This window comes from Tenebrio molitor, chromosome 6 (genome assembly GCF_963966145.1).
Source record: "Tenebrio molitor chromosome 6, icTenMoli1.1, whole genome shotgun sequence".
Lineage (NCBI taxonomy): Eukaryota > Metazoa > Arthropoda > Insecta > Coleoptera > Tenebrionidae > Tenebrio > Tenebrio molitor.
In genome coordinates, this window is record NC_091051.1 from 15,121,575 (window position 1) to 15,142,846 (window position 21,272).

The 21,272-nt window shown below is 34.5% G+C and overlaps 2 protein-coding genes and 1 long non-coding RNA gene across 4 annotated transcripts in view; 2 read left to right on the forward strand and 1 right to left on the reverse strand.

Annotated features, from left to right (window-relative positions):
* The window catches only part of LOC138133875 (paired box protein Pax-6-like), a 58,385-nt gene that overhangs the window by 25,291 nt on the left and 11,822 nt on the right, over positions 1-21,272 (reverse strand). The window contains exons 3-4 of one of the 2 annotated variants that reach the window (XM_069051875.1): positions 12,406-12,571; positions 6,810-6,990 (exon numbers count right to left, since the gene is read on the reverse strand). In XM_069051875.1, coding sequence (XP_068907976.1) covers positions 6,810-6,990; positions 12,406-12,571 — 347 coding nt within the window. Of the gene's footprint in view, positions 1-6,809; positions 7,012-12,405; positions 12,572-21,272 lie in introns of both variants that reach the window. The other variant, XM_069051874.1, reaches the window with a different exon arrangement.
* On the forward strand, positions 11,290-12,125 carry LOC138133881 (uncharacterized). Its single transcript, XM_069051882.1, has 2 exons — positions 11,290-11,405; positions 11,704-12,125. Exon 2 carries the CDS (start codon positions 11,720-11,722, stop codon positions 12,059-12,061), a length of 342 nt encoding a protein of 113 aa, XP_068907983.1. The 5' UTR covers positions 11,290-11,405; positions 11,704-11,719; the 3' UTR covers positions 12,062-12,125.
* LOC138133883 (uncharacterized) lies at positions 18,524-19,032 on the forward strand. Its single transcript, XR_011160556.1, has 2 exons — positions 18,524-18,807; positions 18,855-19,032. It is a non-coding gene; the product is annotated as an uncharacterized lncRNA (long non-coding RNA).

Genomic DNA, 21,272 nt, shown 5'->3' on the forward strand with positions numbered 1-21,272 from the left:
TTTCTTCAAGTGTTCTTGTTAAAAAAACATTAAAAAAAACTCTTTTACAATTATCATTGAATATTAGAGAGCAGGCTCATCACAATATATGTTTGGAAATTTAATAATTTAATTTTTGGAACACTAGAAAACTGAAAATCTTTCTTTCAAAATATGCGACATTTTACTTAGATAAGTACTTCTTAAAGGAAATTATGAAAACTTCTTATTTTAGCTAGAAACATTAACAAAATATCTTCTGAAACATGTAACAAAATGTGCAAATAAAAAAAAACGAATGATTAAAACAAATTATACTTAGTTTTTGCATTTAAGGGGAAAATAGGTTTTCAAAATTTTTGTAACGACATTCCAAAAACAAGCTTAAGCTCAAGCAGGCATTTATATTTAATAAAAAATTAATATTTATACAAATATACGAGTATGTACCTACTATATTTATCATGAAATCAACTGTAGAAGTACATACAGGGTGGGCCATTGTATAGCATATTTGTGATAAAACCCTTTTTTTAATTGTCAAAACATTTTTTTAGTAATTTAGAAGGCATAATCTTCAATTTCGGATGTACGAAATGGCCGAATCATTTTTTATAAAATAAAATAAATGTGGAATTTAATTTTTATAGCGTTTTATTTTCAAATCCGGAATTTTTTCTTACAATCTCACCCTACAGGACAATGTCGATTTTGATTATATAAAAGTTGGCATTTAAATTAGGATAATAACTGAATAAATCAACATTTAACATCTATGAATAAAGTGGTAGCATATTTATGGTAATATTTTAAAATGACGGAAATCATCAAACGGTGGTAAAGTTTGATTTACAAGGGTCTCCAATACTCGTACCTTACAAATCCAAGACTGTACTGTCAGTTGTGATTTACAGCTGGTTGTTTGCGATAAGCAACCATTATTGTTAATCAGCAATTATGACCAATCGATCGAGGGTTGCCTAATAAATTATGTACCTACTCACATTTTGGTACCAAAAACTATTACGTCAATTAATTTGAAATCAATGACTCCTTCATACTTTTTAATGCCAGAAATGAGTTCTCTGTTATTTTCAATCCAGGGAGTCGATAAAAAAAATCAAGTAATTTGAATTTTTTCATTTTTAAGCGTTCTGACTCCATTTGGAGCGTCTGTTTGAAAAAATAAAAAATTCATGTTGTAGTACTTTCAGTATAGATTATTGACCGCAAAATTCAAATTTCTAGGATGATTAGGGAGAAATATGTTTTTTTTAAGAATATGCTATACGATGGTCCACCCTGTATAATGAATTGTTTTTTTTTTTAATTTGGCGTTGAAAGAGTCGATTGTGAACGCTCCACCTGATTACAATTCTGATCAGCTGTTTAAACCTAACCTCACTTTTGCGTGTTTTTGATATGCAGTTTGAAAAATCAGTGTTTTTTAAGACGAGTGGTTCATCAGCTGTTTAAATCTAACCTCACTTTTTGCGTTGTTTGTGTTTTTAATCTGCAGTTTGAAAAATCGGTGTTTTTAAAACAAGTGGTTCATTCACAATCGACTCTTCAACGCCAACTTCGACGCTGAATTTAAAAAAAAAAACACCCTTTATTTCTTATTAAATACCAACAGCTGCTCGCTCCTAAAATGCAGATTTTTTTATTGCATTGAACTCGTTTTCTTTTAAATTATAACAAAACACAAATTTACTTAACATTGATTTCTACAGAAATATGGTCTAGATTCTAGATACAACACTGCAAAACTAATAGTTATTTTTATATTAAGTATTACAAAGGAAAGTCGGAAAATTAGGGCAAACTTCAAAAATTATAATTTTTGTATGCACTCTCGATCATAACTGACGACATATTTAATTGATTTTTTTTTGTTCGGTTTGTTCCCGGGATGGAAATAACTCAATTGAAATAGTTATTTTTATATTAAGTGCGTGAAGAGAGTGTTTTTTGTGCATGAAAAGGTCTTTTACGCCGAGACGAAGGTCGAGGCAGTATAAGCCTTTGAATGCGCAAAAACATCTTCACGCACGAAATATAAACAATATTTTTTCTATAATTGATTCAAAAAATTGAAATTAAAAATTCAAATTTTTGAAGGAACTCTGAAGTTTCAATGCAGTGACCATGTTGCTAGGTAACTAATAAAATACAGTGCGTGAAGTGAAACACAGAAATAGTCGTGTGCGTGAAATCGCATTTCACACACTGTTTTGTATGGTTTCTATGGTTTCGATCTTACTAACAATGCAAAAAGAAATACACGTTAGAAAATGACCCACTTCAGGCACCGATAACTATGCGTGAATTTCAATTTTTTGAATCAATAATAGAAAAAATGTTTTTTTATAAATCGAAACAGTAAATTTTTCTTCTACAAATTAATAAAATTTCTCTCAAATTTTAAGATACAAACGGAAAACAAATTATAAATTTTACGATTTCAAGATTAAATATTTTTATTTATAGATTATACTGTTTTACCCAATGGGGGTGCAAGGACGTGGAAAACTTAAACAGGACAGGAGTCAAAAGTCATAACTACATATTTTTTGGAAGGATTTTATTTAAAAAAAATATTCCTCCTCGTTCAAGCTGAGAAAACTTGACATACAGTCCTTTACCTATACAGAGTGATTCATCTTTTACTGCCGGTGGCAAAATTGACCTTAAAATTTTTTGATTTTTTATAAGTCAAATTTTGGTATTTTCTCAACTATTAACTAGTTGTTTAATTTATTCAACCTTATGGCATATGCACTTCAGGTATTTTCACACAATTTTACGATGTTAAATTAATTTTAGCATATGGTATTATTGAAATAAACGCATTTTGATATACAAATTTGTATTTGCTTCATGATTTACGACATAATGTCTCAATATCATAATTATAAGATCTATTAGGGGATCTTTTTTGCCACAGCAGTGGATCCTTTACAACTCTATTCGTAAAATCAAATAAATTCGCCTAAGCAGGTCAGTTTTACAGGGTAGTTATTGTTAAAAAAGATTTACAAGACCACAAGCCAAAGACTACCAATAAAAGCAATTTTTCCATTAAAATCGATTTAAGCCAAAAACTTACAAACATTTTTCTACTCTACTCGATTAACTTTTCAATTGAACACTCGATACTTAATACGTATTTTTCAGGTAAAAGTAAAATTTTGTAGATTGTGGCATTTCACCCCTAAATAATGACTTTTTTTGTTCGACACTGTCAGAATTTGAGAATTTTCTCCTATGTGAACGGATTTTGATAAATGTCATAACTTGTCAAAACGAAACGTCAAGCTAATTTAAAGGTTTTAAGCGATTTGGAGCCTTTAAGGGGCTCGTCGAACAAAAAAACGTTGTATTCAACTCGTTCGTGTGTAAATTGGACCTTTTTTGGCACTCGCGTTTTAAAATGGCTCACGCGTGCCAAAAAAGGCCCAATTTACACACAAACTCGTCAAATAAACTACTATTTTATCACTGTCTGAATTTATTTTCTTTTATAATTATTATTATTTATAACAATTTCAACTTGGCTTATAATTTCTTATAAAACAGGTCACATTTAATTAGCACAGAACATTTAAGAGCTCCAGAAAAATTAACAGGTATCTTGTTATGAATGTAAAAGTCTGTTGTGATAAATACCAAGACTTTTTAATGTGAAAAATGTGAATAACTTCGTATTATAACATACATTATTTACATTTTTAAATTTTCAAAAGGACGGATATTTTATATTTTTTAACAAAAAGTAGTTGCTCATGCTAATTAACACAGTTTGTAGGACGTTTTGACGTGCAACTAACTGTGTAGACATACGTAGATATTTCTCATCAAAGTTGAAAGTCCGTAGCCTGCGGCCATTCACCCCTAAAATACCGAATTTTTTGTCACCACTGTTACAAGCCCAAACACATTTATTCTAAATTGCAAACTTTTGAAAACACCGATTTGTGCAACTGCCGAAGAAAATTCATGATTCTTTATGTACCAAAATCGAGTAACCCTTCGAAACTTACTTACAATTACTTAGATTAGATGATACAGGTACATAGTACTCGATGAGCAAGAGAGAGACGATTCGTTAGCAATGTACGAAGCGAACGACAGTTTTGAGAATGTCTTAGCATTTATCCGACTCCGTAAACCTAAATCCCGAGTCAAACACACAACCCTTGCCAACCCCTCAGTCCGGCATTTTAATTTTGCCGTGGCGGAATATAATTAAATCCCGTTATCACTACGGTTTTACCGAATGCTACGTTTCAGAAAATGTTTCAGGGGTAATGTTGGGGGAATGCTGTTTCAGTACCGTTTTAAAGTTGATTCCTCTCGCTTGACTGGTCGGGAGATGCTCCAATCAATGCGGTCCGTCGTCCGCCCCCGCCTTGCCTATCTGTAGCGGAGATACGCGGCGGCTCGTCAAATAACTTTATCTGTCCATTAATAGGGTGGGACGCAGCTGCCCTCCGACCGAAAAAAAGAACTTTAGCGAGACTTAAAAACGCTTTTAAAATTAATGGCCTCCGGAATATCATATATACACATTCTTTTGAATTTATTGTCGAGACGTTCCCAAATCTGGAATTCTTTTTGCCATGTTTTAACCAATGACAAATTGTTATGTTTTATTCGGTCGCGGGATCGGAATGGATGAGGTTCGAAATTTTTTATGAACGCCTGATTTTCATACCAAGCCAGAGATTTACGACCAAAAACGAAGACGGCGCTGGATTTCTTACCCCAATTTTAATTTGATCACCATCACGTTCTACATTTTTATATCTACCCCAAACACGAACTCTTACTTTTATCTTAGTGGTAGTTTTACCAGCGCCATCATTTTTTGAACGTTACTGTACTGTACGGAGAATACCAATAAAATGCATTCACGTTGTTTTGGCAAAATGGGAGATCATGGAAAATTTAGCAATTAATTTAGGTTATGTTTTTCTAAGTTTGAGGTTATAAATGGCGTCAATGTCTAGTTTACAATAGACATCGCGGAAAATTCAGCAACATGTTATACCTATTCATTTTTATAGGTTCGCGTGTAAGGCACTTTTGTGACGGAAATCAAACAGTGTGTCCAACATTAAAAAAATAAATCATGGCCTCGCATTGTGCCAAAACAACGTGAACGGTGTTTAAAGTTTGTTGTTTTTAAACAATTGTCAAAGTGTTGTCATGTTGGTATGAGCCACTAGTTATTGGATGCTTATTAGGTTGGCAACGTAAAATGTCAATTGTATGTCAGCCATTTTGTGTGAAGGCGCTTGCGCTACTGAAGGCACACTAAAATAAAAAGTAAAAGGAGTTTCCGAAAGCAAGGATTTGGACGGCCCCTAACACATGTTTCTGACATTTGAAAATTACTGACATAACCTCAAATCTGATTGAGGGAGATTTTACGATACAGATGTTCCGAAACGAGAGGTTTTAGGGTGGTACAGTCTGGTCTTTTAGGGAATTTGGACATTGCCAATTGTTTAAAAAAAGGACTTTAGTTACATAAGAATATTGTACATAAAAATTTATCTTAGTCTTAAGATTTAAAAAAAGATCAGGATCACCGTATTTTGAAATGTTTAAAACCAACACAAGATTTTACTAAATGGTGTACCCGTCAAGATTTTTGTTTGTGGGAGACACAAAATTTACATAGATAGCCTCGAGAATCTGGATAAGGTTCTACTCTTGTGGGGCGAAGAGCAAAGAGGCAAAAAATTAGCATTTTTGTTTTAAATTTTAATTTCGAATGGACGAGATGATGAATGCGTATTGATTGCTCCTTATCTGGCGATGTCTGAGGGCTTTCAATTTTATTGAAACCGCCGGATGATATTTTTAATGCGTTGACCAGAAACGCAATGGAGAGAAAGACGTTGCGCGTTTTAACAGAAAAATCCATAACGTTTTTGTTTTGAGGAATAGAGACATCGCGAGCAATGGGAGATGAGGGACGTTGCCATGGAAATTTGCATGCATCCAATAAACGGTACTCAGAAGATTTACTCATCCTTCGAAAGTGGGAGAGTGAGGTCAGGACTTGTAGGATCCACCGTTCACAAAGAACAATAAAGTATTATTGCTCCTCGAAACAGAAACGAAAAAATCGACGGACCCAGCCGGTTCGACGAAGAGAAAAAAAATAATTATTAAACTGTTTGAGTAAAACTTTCGTTTTATTAAATTTTCCTTAAAATTTGATATGAAAGTCCGTGGGGCGGAGACCCTCCCTGAAGCGATGAAAAATGACGCGTAATCAGAGCCTGCAATATTCTTTCATAGTTTCCCGTTTTAAAGAGCAGCTCCTTTATTACGGAGGGGTGTCGGGGGCTGCTGGAGGGGCGTCTGTCTAATATGCGGAAGAGTGAAGTTATATAAGAGGCTCGTCACGCAGGTTAAACCGATGATTACAAACTGATTAAACCTGATGCTGTTATCGCGAGCTTATGCTCCCGTTTAACCGGCACTGTTCTCCCTTTGAGGAGTGATCGATACGGCCTCCCGTCACATTTTCGAACTTCCAATTTATGTAAACACTTTCAAGGAGGACTCGCCCCGCGAATAAATCATTGCCGTAAACATCGCAGCGCCTCAAAACATCCCATAAATCCCCGTCTGCGCGATTTTGAACGGTGCCGCCACCGCCGCCCCCGCTGATTGGCTAGCATGTTAAACTTTTTAATTGTATATATCTCGTGTCGCATCTTGGCGGTTGTCGAGTTCTCATGCATGTCTCCGTTTCCACGTCAGCGGCCATAACATCACCGCTACCACAGTTGTCAGGGTTTGTTACTTACGCTCGGTATGTTGTCGTTGGTACAGACGCCCTCCTGCAGCAGTCGATCTCGAATCTCCCAGGCAAATATCGAAGGACACTCTCGTTTGTACGAAGATATTTTCGAGACCACTTCTGCGGTAGCCACGCGGGGCTTGGAGCCTCCGATGGCGCGAGGTCGGATCGAACCCGTCTCGTAGTACCTGGGGGAAGAGGCGAAAGAGCTTTAAAGACATACATACCTGAAAGAAAACTGACTGATTTTTAAGGAAAATGACCGATTTTTGGTCGATTTGGAAAGCAATTGACTCGTTTTAGTGCGGCGTGGAAAGAAAAGCAACAGTTTAGCTTCTCCACTCGAAAGGAAAGGAAAAAGTTAATAAAAGGAATAAACACTTAGTGCTTTAGCAGAGTAAAAGAAGATTTCAAAATATGTACTGATCTGTTGGCAACAATATATACTCGTTTATACTCCAGATGAGAAACATATACCGGGTGACTTTTAAATGATTGAGATTTAGTGGGTTGGCTCGAATAATTGGTAGTCATTTGTCAAAGGGTTCTGTGTTGATTCGCTTTCTAGGTTAAGATTCTAGAAATAAACAATGACAATTTGATTTTATTTGGCTTTTGAACTGTCATATTTGAATTTGACGGTCAAGGGGTCAAGTGTACCAACATAAAATTGTATCTAATGTGTTGCCAACCGAATAAAAATATTTTCAATCATTAAAAGTCACTCGTCAATCGGTAACATTAGAACAGAGTTGTTTTACATATTTGGACACTTAATTACAAGAGATACGAAAATTTTCCAGAATTTTTTAAAGGAAGAAACAATAATCCTCTTGTGAAAATTTTCGGGTTCTATCGTAAGTTTAGATATTGGTAAAATGAAGGCAGTACAAAGATTTGAAGAAACAAAGAAGAAGAAAATTAATAAGAGTAAACGTCAATCTAAAAAGTTCTTTAAAATACAATTTTTATTCATTGTTATTTCATGTTAAAAGCTAAAATAAACTTCTTGGATGGAGACATTAGCAGATAAGTACAAATTTTTTAATGGTATCTACAGGGTGTTATTGAAAGTTGTACAGATATTTTAACCACAACTTTCAATTCCACCCTGTACAGTGTGTTGATAACACACTAAGATGAAGATAGTCTCGTATTTCTGTTATTTTTAGAAATAGTAATTTAAATTTTTGTACAGTCGTAGAACTTCACGAGGTACATCTTTTAAGCTACTCAATTCAGTTATTGTAAGTTGTCAACCTAGCCAATTGCGATGTCGCTAATAATAAGTTGTGCAGAATCCAATTTTGACCTCTTATACCGACTTTCGATACAAACTTTACATTTTGACTTAAATAAAATTGCAGTGCTTCATTATTCAAAATTAAAAATGCGAATTTTACATTGAATTTTGGTACATATGAATATGAGGTCAAAATTGGATTCTGAACAACATTTTATAATAATGTGTTTTGATATTCAAAATATGGAGAATTGACTGTGTTTACGAGGTCGTAGTCGGCTATGGTCAAGACTTACAGTTGAGCTGAGTATCTCAAAAGTTGTACTTCATGAAGTTCTATGAGTGTCCAAAAATTAAAATTTCTATTCCTAAAAAAAAAACAAAATATCAGACTGTGTTTATTTTAAATGCAACACACTGTATATCTTCACCGTAAACAATTCATCTGTTCATGCCGGATGCAAGATATTTGAACCTGGGGTAGTACGTGTTAAAAGAAAGCAAAATAACCCGATTTGCCTTATACAAATGTTACTGGTTTACAAGAGAATGAAAGGAATCTGTTTGTTTGGGAACCGCTGAAAATTTTCAAATTTAGCGGGCAGTTCTGACGTACGACCAACCTAAAATGTCAAGTTTACCTGTCAGTCGAGCTTATGTTCGGTTTTTAGCGTTAAAGTTTTTTGAGTTTCATCATGAAGTTTTGATAAAATTTGTAAAGTGATGATCAAATAGTGCCTACAACTTATTCAGAAAACAACAAATTCTTAAACAACAGAGAAAACAGATTGCATTGTGAATAAAAGCGTAAAATAAAACATCAAAGAAGTAGCTCAAAATGCTTGCCATCGTTTGCAATGCAAGCTTCAGTACGACCTACTCAAGAAAGCCGAATTCGACTCAGATGCCTCTGTTTTAACGAATTTCCTGACCGGTGTTTTGAACTCGCAAACTGAGAAACTCCCAGGTGATTTGCAAGATGCCGCGCGAGTACTTGTTTGTGGTCGGTTTTCAGTTTCGTGAAGAATTTCTTCTTCTGCAACTAAAATGCGATCTTCTTCTCGTTGGTGGCAAAGATCGCGTTTATTCATTTCGAAACGCCCGAAATTGCGAAGATGCTGCACGACGTTTACAAAAGTTCGTGCATTGGGAAGTATTCTTTGAGGAAACCTTTCACAGTAGATTTGTCGTGCTAGCTCTAAATGTCCACGGGCTTCGCCATAGATCAAAACCATATCTGTTTTCTCCAGGTTGGTGAAAGCCATTTGTGATTTAAATTGAAGTTAAGATTGAGGTTCTTGTAAACTGACTTAATTTTCAATTAAATGAACAAAAAAATCTTAGTAGAATCTACTAAGATTTTTTTGACTCATTTTTTAAATAAAATTCAGTGGCTCCCAAACTTTTTTTGAAAAAATGTTAACCCATTTTTCTCGAAAAATATCAACATTTGTATAAGGTATTATTGACTCAATCGTTACCTATTGTGGGGTTCTACCACTGGTTAAAATATTTTAACAACTTTCAAAGTCACCCTGTATCTATTCATTCATTATCACGAAAAAATATTTGAAGGCCTAAGTTTTTCTGTATTGTTTATCGTCTCTCTCTCTTTCAAATCAGTCCGATTACATTTTAGTTTTAGCCAACGACAACCATATCAATAATTACATTAGTACATGAATTATTGCTGTAATTTGTTTGTCACTGGCTGAAATTAAAAATTTGCAGCGATCTGATTGGATTTAATTTTTTGAAGAAAATTTTTATTTACAATTGAAGTACTTTATTGGTATTATCTGTTTCAAAATCAAAAATCCACTACCTGTTGAATTATGTTGGCAGAAAAAAAGAAATCCCTAAATAAGTTTCATTTTTTTGGGTTGGCCCAACCTCCCGCTAAAATTTGACATTGAGTTTACTTACCTAATACAAAATAATTATTATGTGCAAAAAGGTGGTAGCTAGAGCTTGTGCCAACTCTCATGATCGATGACCTTGACAAAAGCTGCGCGAAGGCGGAGCCCAATTTTGATAAGTGAAACCTAAAAACGTCTGTCGTTTGGTTAAAATTTTCACTGTAGCGCCAAATTTGCATTTTGCACTGTCCAACGGTTTGGACTAGAATGCCCGACATTGTCTAGAGACCTGTCGCCAAATAAACAGCAACATAAATTAGCTCACAAATCTGTAAAGTGTGAAAAAATAGTACCGATGTTTTTAGTTCGAATAGTACAGCCGCGTCGGTACGCATTTTGGTTTCTGCGTCATCGATCATGAGAGTTGGCACGAGCCCTACCATATCATACCGTTTGAGTAAAATAATAAAATGAGAATAAAAAACAGGATGAACTAAGACCAAAACAACTGTCAACAGCTTTCTTTCATAACCCCACTTTTTTCTGATACATGCAGACACACTAAAAACAAAATTTGGCTACGTTGTCGGTTGTATTTTCGACGTAGAATGCAGTGTTGGTGGATTTTTGATTTTGAAACAGATTATATACAGGGTTATTCAGATAAGAATACGAATTTACCTAAGGACAGTAGGCAAACAAAAAATCATCAATCAGGGATATCTTTTCGATATTTATTTTATAAATAAAACATGTAATCAAGCAACTAATATTTTTATTTTTAGAAAATGTTACATAAAGAGATAAGCAACTTAATTTTTTTTGAAGTTTTCTTGACACGTCACGTTTTACTGGGCTTTAGTCACAGAACGAGAATTATCAAGGCGGTCTCTATTTTAAAATAGAGACCGCCTTGGAATTATACGAAGAAACTGGCCATCTCGAAAAAGACGAAGATGACAAGATGTCAGTGTTGCGATGCCATTATTTCAGATTTCAGAGAAAAATATTTAATTTAATTAGTTGTCAACGTGGCAATGGAAGGCGTATTCTGGGCTGCCTGTGGCCCTCAGGTAAATTCATATTCTTATCTGAATAACCCTGTAATATAAAGATAAGCTGCAGTTTAATGAATTTGAGATAATCGTTTTTTTTTTCTGTGATTTTTCATTTTTAAGCACATCTTTACATAGAAATAGGACAACAAACTCTACCAACTAATAACTAATCAACAGTAATTTAGAACTTTTTTTAAGTTAATATTTAATATTACTCAATTTGTTTCTCATCTTTTAACTTTATATTTTTTCAAGACAATTCAATTTTCATTCATTTTCAGAAATTATTATTACGACACAGGTCCAGCATCTAAATACATGATCCAATTTTCTGAAATTTATTTTGTTTTTTTAATCGTAGTGGGTGATTGTTTTAAGATTGAAATTCGGGAATTGGCAGAGTGTCAGCTGAATTTCTCATATTTTTTTATCTTCTACAAAGGGTAAGTTTATTGACTCTGTTTCAAATAACTTTTAAAGAAGCAAACGTCGCTTGTTTGGACTGATTTGCTGAATTTGCATAAAACATTAACGAAAACATGTTTGCAAAACCATAATCCACTATTCCAGCATTTATAGCATTCCGCAGAATGCGGAAGGTGAATCACAAGAAAAGACAACACAACCAGATTAATTAGAGAAGCTTTCAGATAGTTTTAGTAGTTTTCCTACAAAACCGAAATATTCTAAATGTCACAAAACAACAGCCAACTCTCACTAAAAAAACTAAATTATTTCCAGCATTTGAGAACCCATCATGTCTAATGCAAAGTCCGACATTACGACCAACTATTGGCAAGAAGAAGACGAAGAATATTCATCTGACCTCGACGGTAAAATGCCGCAAACTCTAGTGGAATATTACGAAAAACTGAAGCAGGCCAAGTCACTGTTGAGCGAAATTGAAGACGCCGCCGACGAGGAGATCAAACTGCGCGACTTGGAGAGAGAGAAACTGAGCCGCGAAGAATTGATGGCCAAGGATGAAGCAAGCGCGAAGTTGAAGAAATATCAAGAAAACATGAAGATAATGAACGAGTGTTGCACCCGGACTCCGGCGACGCTCCGAGTCGTTCCGGACAACAAGAATCAAAAGTGAAATGGAGCTGCTTTGTAGAATGGTTTTGAAACAGAGAAATAAATCTACCGAGTGAAGCAAGAAAGTGTTTATTTTTGTTCTAGTCTTGGCGGCTTCTCCTGAATTTGTTCAGTCCGCAGAAGAGGGTGGAATCAATTGGTTTCAACCCTTTAAAAATTTCTGCTCTCGTAAATTGAAAACTACACAGTCGATGCGTTTCGTCACCTAGATCCTGGTGATGTGGAGTGGTTGGCGGAACGCGTCGAGTGGTGAGTCAGGGGGTGTTCTCTTTCGAGCCACATCTGTCACGGTTTAAGGGGTTGGATTGTCTGTTGAAAGGTGTTGGGGGTGTATATTTAGATTACCTGCCGAGTATTTTGGAGACGCATCCGTTGGAGACTTGAAGTATCCTGGAGATGTCACAGGGCCGGGCTCCGGAATGAGCAAGTTCGACGATCTTCTGTCTGGTGGAGTCCGGCAAGGGTCGCCCGCTGACGAACACCCCCCCTAGCTGGTTCACACCGCTATGACCTGCCCACAGTCGTGCCAGAGTTAGAGTCCGATTAGACACTGTTCGATTATTTTTTTTCTTACTACACAGTCAAATTTTGCACCATACTGTGCACATCATACGGTGTGAGAAACGAGCTAAAGAATGATCTCGTCAACTGACTACCTTGCGCAGAACGAGGACACACACAACAAGGCCAATATCGCAACGACTCGTCACCGAAACACGTCAGAAATTTTTTTAGCAATTTTGGAACAATCAAAATTTGGCCACGTCCGTAACTGACAAGACAACTAACAACAACAACCAATTCTGCGGTGTGTGGAAGAGAAAGTCTTTGTTGTTAGGTGTGTTGGCGGTGATGTTACAGTGGTGGTCAATTTTTGAAAAAGGGTTGGACGCGTTGCGGTGAGCGTCGTCGGCGCCCCTCGTACGGGTCCTCGTCACACACCCCTAGACCTAACACTTCAAGATGATTAGAACATCTTGATTACCTGGAAAAGAGAAACTGTTGCAAAAAAAAATAAGACAAGTGTAAGTATTGTCGGTGCGTGGTTTCCCGCATCAAAGTTTCCTTGGGGATTTTTCGCAATTTATTCGGGGATACGTGCGAGGACTAGTGAGTTGTTCATCTGTCGTTGGAAAGTAAAGGAACTGACAAGTGTGAGGGAATTCGTGAAGAAATCACGGGAAACGGAGAAATTCTCCTAAAAACGTCAATCACCCGTTCCTCTGATAAAACCGGAGAACGACAAACTCTTATTCTGATGTGAATTTTAATCAAATTCTGGTATGCGAAGCGAAATTTACAACCCCACGTTTTATTTAATTGATTTCATTTCTGCGAGCAGTTTGCTAAAAAATCCTGGAGCGCTCGCATAAAAACGTTTAAGTACTCGGTTCTCCCCTACGTCGTTGACCCTCTGTCGATACTAATAAATACAAATACAGGGCAAACATTATAATAGGTTCGGCACTGTTACACAGCGGCAGAGCTGACAAACATCGGTAAATGTGGGATGAATGGACTAATCCCGGACCATGTCCGACGATATCCCGTGCGTTTAAAGCGGGAAGTGCTCTTTCCACCACGAACAGAACATGACAGAACAGTTGCGGCGAGCTTCAAAGAAAATAAATAATAGGGATATACTGAATTTGGCATTTTGCAAGTCTTGAAATGAAATTACAAAAGTGTTTTAAATTGAATCATTTTGAACTTAGAAAGAGGGGAGAAGGGTTAAACTGAAGAGAGAATAAAAATAAACAGGAAGTACAAATAAACACCGTTCACGTTGTTTAGCATAATGAGAGGCGATGATTAATTTTTTTAACGTTGGACATACTGTTAGATTTTCTTCACTAAAGTGTCTGACATGCGGACCTATCAAAATGAACATAACATGTTGCTGAATTTCCAGCGATGTCTGAGTATTCTTCTGTTGCAAACTAGTAAAACTGACAACGATGCACTAGACATTGAGGCTATTTATAACCTCAAACTTAGAAAATCAGAATCTAATTCAGTAGACAGCTTTACTACCAAATTATGCCAAAACAACGTGAATGCGTTTTAAGTATCGGTTTAGAGATATCTTCGCAAACTTTATAAAAAAGTTATCTAGAAATTTGCGCTTTTGTTTAATGACTTTTTTTAAATTTTATAGTACAGCCTACTATTCTTTTAAGTATATTCCGGGTTTTTTTTCTATTTCTATTTAAAAAGAATTATGTAATTGAATTTTTTATTATTAAGTAGGTAATGGAATGTCCTCTAATTATGCTAAATCTGATTTTTCTAATTTATTACTAACTGCATTTCAGTTTCTATAGGTTTTAACATGCCTTTAAATTTTTCATTACATTTTTAAAATTAATTTTTTAATTAAATTAACATTAAAATTATACAAGGTGCCTAAAAATTCGCGGAACAACTCAATGGGGCAATGTCAATTCATGTTAAAAAATTATGAGAAAAATAATAAATAAATTCTATATCTTTTAGATTTGAAGGTATGGGGGCTCAAATGGTGCAGCTTGGATCTCATTTATTTTAAAAATTCAAAAAGATTTTGATTCTTTGTTTTTTACTAGCCAGCAGAATAATAATAATAATGGATGATTGATGTGGTCAGGTTTGCAATTATTTACTTCATTATTTCCAGCATTTCCAAGAAGTGATTTTATATCGGTTTTACCTCAAATAACATATGGCAACATGGCCTTGACTGTTCTTTCTTATTTCCATGGATACAAAAAAAAGAAATACATATTTACAGATTATTGGAATAAATCAAATGCTTTTAGTGTTGCCACATTTACTCTAACAAATAATAAAAATATCTTCTACAAAAAAAGAAGACAGGTTTTTCAAAACATTTTTACCTGTCCAGTTAACAACGTACTGCTAAGCTGAATTTTGGGACACTCTGTATAGGTAATTAATAATTTCCAGTTTGAAATTAATCATTTTTTGTATGTAGGTACAGTTGGTTGAAAAAAAAAACGGGAAACGAAAATTTTCCTAATGTAAATTTGATTTTGTTCATTTGTCAATTAATTGTCTACCTGACAATACCTACCGAATAATTTAAAAAAATGTCATTGAATTTCGACGTTAATTCTAACCTATCTCTCGTAAGAAAGTTTCACACTATGGAAAAATTGTAAAAATGTGTCAATTTTATTCTGACAGTTCCTGTTTTTTTTGCAACCAACTGTAGGTACATTTACACAGGGTTGCGATTATGTGTGGAACCGACTCCATCCTGCTAAAATGGTTTACGCTAGAACCTTGAAATTTTAAATGCATTCATGCAATGGACTTATTAAAAGCTACTTATCAAATTAAAAACAAACAAAAAATCCATTAGTTTTCAAAATATAAAGCCAACTTGATTTTTTTTTTTTAATGAGAACATGGGTTTAAAAATTAAAAAGCCTATTTTTTTAGAATTAAATGACAGAATAGATTTAGTGATTTGTTCGACAGAATCTTAGAAAAAAAATTAAACTTAATTAAAATACAATGAAACACGTAAATGAAGCAGCATAAAATCCGTCAAAAATTAGAGAAAACCAAACCTATGGCAGTAAAGAATGTTGCAATTCGATTATTTTATTTCTCATTGAAACATCTGATTGAGAAAATTAAAATTTTGTAAATACCTAGTTGGGTACTTTTGCGAGCAAAAAAAAAACTGATCGTCAAAATCATGATTTGACACAATGGAAAATGCTCCATTGTAAAACGGTCGTAAATATCATAACCTATCATCATGTTGTATGACATTAAGTGACATTAGTTAATTAATGTTTTTGACATTTTGTAGACATGGGCAAAATAAGGCAGGGAAATTTTTTTAAATTTGTGACAGTCTAACCAAATTTTGAAATGACATTGACGACCAGAATTTTTTGCTCGCGATAGTACATAAGTTTGATACTTGAGACTTTATCATTCAATTAGGTATAGAGCAATTGTTTTCTAAGTTTCGTAGTAAAATTTGATATCGTTTCACACACCTTGCAACAAATGCTTACAATGAAACTAAAATGACAAAACTAAACCGAGCAACGAAAATGTAATAAAAGGTGTCAATTAATATTTGAACAATACCTAGTTGTTTCCAATTTATTAAAAAAATGTTTTTTAAGATTCTATCGAAAAAATCACCAAACCTATTATATCACTTAATTCTAAAAAAAAAATAAGCTTTTTAATGATGTCCCAATTAACTCATGTTCCCATTTAAAAAAATCAAGTTGGTTTTGTATTTTGAAAACTTATACAGGCTGTCCCAAAAATGGCGTACTAACGGTGCACTACGGTGTAGAAGAGATTATTGTAAACGCCAGAAAAATTTAAAAAAAATTCTATTGGACTTATTTTCTGATTTGGCGGTCTTTGAATGTGGCACTTAACAGGTCAATTATTTTGAATTACATATATGTATGAAATTGTCATGAGAGCTACGTCTAATCGTATATATTATCATAAAGTACAAGATCACTCACTATCAATATCTAATCCTGCATAATAGAGAATTTTGAAGTTTTGGAAATCGAAAAAATTATTTTAAATCCTCTACGGTAACATTGCAACGTAATGATGTATGAATATATCATTGTTTACATTGTATTATCGTTAATAATAATAATAAAAATAATTGATTTTTTTGTCGGAAACATTTTTTCCATATTTTTTTCACGTACATTTAAGCATTCTCGATAAGGTAGTAAGTAGTTTGTACGCCATTTTTGGGACACCCTGTAGATAAAAAAATATTTTAAAACATTTGAAAAGTAGCTTTCAATGAGTTCTAAGTCTGTTTTTAAAATTTCAGGGTTCTAACTTAAACCATTTTAGCAGGACGGAGCCGGTTTCATACATAATCGCAACCCTGTATGTACCATTTAGGTATTTCTAATTAATATACATAAATACTGATACAGAGCGCCCAGAAATGTAGTAGCAACTTTTACACAAAATGTCACAAGATGGTCTCTGTAAAAAAGTGTCATCTTGCGGGACCAATCGAAAAACTTGATACCACATTTCTGGGCGCTCTGTACTAATTTTCTAAATGAAATAATTAGACAGGTCTAGTTATAAATGGTTGGTTAGAATTTTTTGGAGAAAAATGAAGGAATAGGTTCATAAGATAAAAATACTAAGTTGCAGAGATAAAATAGATACCTACTATCTTAATAATTTAGCAAAATATGTATTCATTTTAATTAGACTAGAAATCGATTACTGCACAAAATAAAATAAGGAATTTCAACAAAGGGCTAGAATATAGTAAACACTGATACCAAACATTCTAACCAACGCAAAAAGGTCGTATAAAATCTTCTTTAAACATTTTAAACAACCGCTCCAAATGCTTGCTACAAAAATTCACCTTTTTCGTCATTATCCAGCCCTCTTTCAAAATGGTAAATTGTTTATGTATTAAAGTCTAAGGTAAAGCAAATAGTAGTGAAGACCACATCAAAAGTTCAGTAATTCTTTAGTTGTAAACCTACAAGTGATACAAACATACGTACGAATTTGATCTTTTATACAGGGTCTATCAGAACTGGCGGACCAAAATAATACGGTAAATCATCATCTTCTGGGAATAATAGGAAAAATATTTTAAAAAATTCATCCTCATTGGATTTTAAAATAAGAACGTTGTTAATTGACCAATCGTGTGTAGATATAAAATTACCTTAAAAAAATTATATTAGTAACTATCGAAACAAATTTGATTGTTGCAAAGACATTATAATTGAATATTATGTCATGATAAATTATTTCTGACAATTCCAAAAGTCACTAAAAACGCTTAATGTTTACTTCTTCAGAATATTTTGATATGCTTGTCTTATATGGACAGTGTGATGAGAGTGCCACAGTTGCTGCTCAGGAGTACGCAGTTCTTTTTCCCAATAGGGAACATCCTAGCAGAAATACTATAACCTGAAAAATACTATAACCAAAAAACGTCCGTCGTTACACAAACAATGCGGATACCCAACAATGCACATGCATCATTTGAAATCGCGAAGCAGCGCAACTCACTCCAAATTTATGGAACCCGTTTGAAAGTACCTTAATTCTTTTATGTATTTACGAAAAACTTCTTATTGAAATTTTAGATGGGAGCGACACCGTAGATTTTTTAATTGGGAATGATACAGAATGTTCCAATAAAAACTACTGCAATAGAGCTTTAAGCGAAGACACTGAATATTACTTAATTGTGAGAGGGTTAATCAGTGCGGAGTTTAAAGATAGTGGTCTTTTGCACTTCAAAACTGGTACGTTAACAAATGTTATCGATGATAACTTATCTTATCTGTTACGAAAGGTACTATCGGTGAACATAAAAAACTGGGACAAACATCAAATTTGTATAAAGTCAAAATTCAAAAATATACATTGTGTAAATTTGGCTTTTTACAAATAAGGTTATGAAAATTATGACATATTGTCAAAAACATCAAATTAAAGTTCAGTTCTTTAATGACAATTTTAATTTTGAGTGACAATTCAAAAGTCTGAGACACAATGAGCAAATTTTGGATGTCCCAGCTTTTAATGTCCACCGATAGTACATGTGTTTTCTAAAATGATAGAATATTTATTTCTAGATATGCTCTATGAACTGCCTTTGGGTCTCATCCTCGGTTTAACTTTTGGGCTTTTAGTGCTCTTAATAATACTACTAATTTTATTGTTTTGGTGGAGGCGAAAAAGAAAAACGTAAGTTACACTCATGTAAATTCGCTTTGACCGAAGTGTGATCGTAGTTCGCATCAAGATGAGGAAAAGCGGTGTTCGACATCGCTACCGGAAGCATGGAATGGCTTATTAAAGATTTATTAATGATTGGGCGATTAATATAATAATTATGATATAATATGATCTATGTGAAATTGTAGTAGGCAGCTGTAAACTTTTCTAATAATAAAGATTTATGTAAAAATATATTCTTGTACTAAATAATAATATGGATATCAAATTTGGTAGCGATTTTGCTAAAAGGAATTTCTTTTTAAGTCGTGAACATGTTTATTTGCTCCGACAGAACCAATCCTAAATGTGTTATTGTCAAAAAATACTCTTCTATCTATGTGATAATAGTTATTTGTGTATCAAGGTCAAAAAGTGCATCTTTATTGTCCGAGTCTGGGTTTTGTGGCCGAGGCGCAGGCGGGGCTTGAAAATGGGTGTTGGTCAGTAGCGCGCCACGGTCAGTTTACCCTTTGCTAGAAGTTTGACGGCCCCAAAAGGTACAGGACACTTGCGCGCAAATGAGGGATTGAGATAATAAAATACAGCTATACCGTTAAACAGGTAGGACTACTTATTGCCCTTGTTTCTTTTCATTTTGCTATTCTTAGTAAAATCTGTAGGTAAAGTCGGGTTGTTTTGTGGAATTCTGAAATTTGAGAAAATCTTCAGGGGGTGGATAAATACAATAAATAAAATTTTTTTTGACCGCGGCGCGCAAGTGACCCGTGCCCTTGAAAATAGGGGAGGATAAAAGGAACTTTTTGGCAGAGGTGCACATTCAATTTTTTAGGCGACCACACGAACTACAAAGCAAAAGACATCATTGGACAAATTACAAATTTATTTTGTACCTATTGTATCTACCTGTTTCAATTAGATAAATTTATTAATACATACATAAAAAAAAAATTTAATAGTATTTGTTATCAGCTTGCCAGCAAAACTAGAAATTTACTATTTCCAATACAATTACTTATCGGTTTTGTCGGTTTCGTTGCTAACTTAGGGGGAGATTCACGAAACTTTGCAAATTTGCAAATCGTTAACGAAACGCCAAATACAATGCTTCAACAATGTTGGTTGTCATGGTTTTGAATTTGCAACGCCTTATCGAGCCTTACCGAGTTTCGTGAATGACCCCCTTACTAAACAGACCAATGGATGGCGCCATGGTCAGCGTCCGAAAAAATCCGTCCGAAAGTGAGTTACTTTTCGTCCGCTTGTGAATACGTCAAATTACCGTTTTCATTAAGGGTGTCTAAAAAACTACTTAGCGACGGGACTAATTTATTTGTTATTATAATTGCTTAAAAATGTTAATTCAGAGTAGAGTTAACAAAAAATACATAGATATTTATGTGTAGCGTTTGAATTTTATTTTTTCCAATACCTAATTGGACATTCAAATTCTTATAGTGTTCGCTAAAGAGAAATTTAACTGTATTAATCAGTATCTATTCGATTTAATACAATATAAGTATAAGAAGTGCCAACTTTATAATTCAACAAAACATTCAACCGGATTGATCAAATGCCGGAGCGCAAACTTCTACCGCCACTTCTAGATAAGTTCCATTCGCAAGTCTCCGTGCTTAATTTTTATCTCGTCGTGAATACTTCGCAAATCCTTTTTAATTTTTATTAATGTCTAGTTTAAAAACGACCGATTTATCGGCGAGGCATTTTATTTCTCAGTTGCATCTGGCTCAACAAACTTTTAATTGATTATGTCAATTTATAAGAAAATCATCTCTGGAGCGTTTCCCGTATGAACAAAGGAATTTTTCATTCCAAAGTCGCACTGTAACGATTAACCATTCGGGGGCGGAGACGGATTATAAAATGAGTTGGTGCGAATTTCTAATTAATGAGCATCGATCGATTCCCTTGGTGGAAAAGCACCGATCGGAGCGGGTAAAGACACCCCACAACCCGGCCGTAACTAACACAAGCTTACCACCGTTCAACAAAAGTATAAAAGCTCTAATCACAATTTGTTATGCTTTTCATGGGGCCGACGAGAGCTTGTTTGACGTTTCAATTCGGGTGTTTGTCGAAAAAGTCGGCGAAAATATCGTCGAGATTCGATTCCGGGATGGAGCTTTTCCATTTGGCGTGATGGCCGATCCGCGGGTTTTAACTTTTGTGTGATGATAAAAATTCCACATAAATATAAAGAAGCTCTAACAAAACCCCATAAATCAGTAAAATCAGTCTTTCGGTGGCACAAAAGGCTTTTATTCGCATCTCCACGTGACAAATGGAATCTGGTAGTGAAAGGTGAACAGTCCTCGATTTTTATATATCCAGAACACGCATGAAGGATTTCTACGTATCTTGCAGGGGTGGGCCAACGTCTCACGTCCCCATTCACAGACTTGAAGTCGCTTTTCGAACACAAAGACACCCCTCACTGGGTGTATTATCATAGG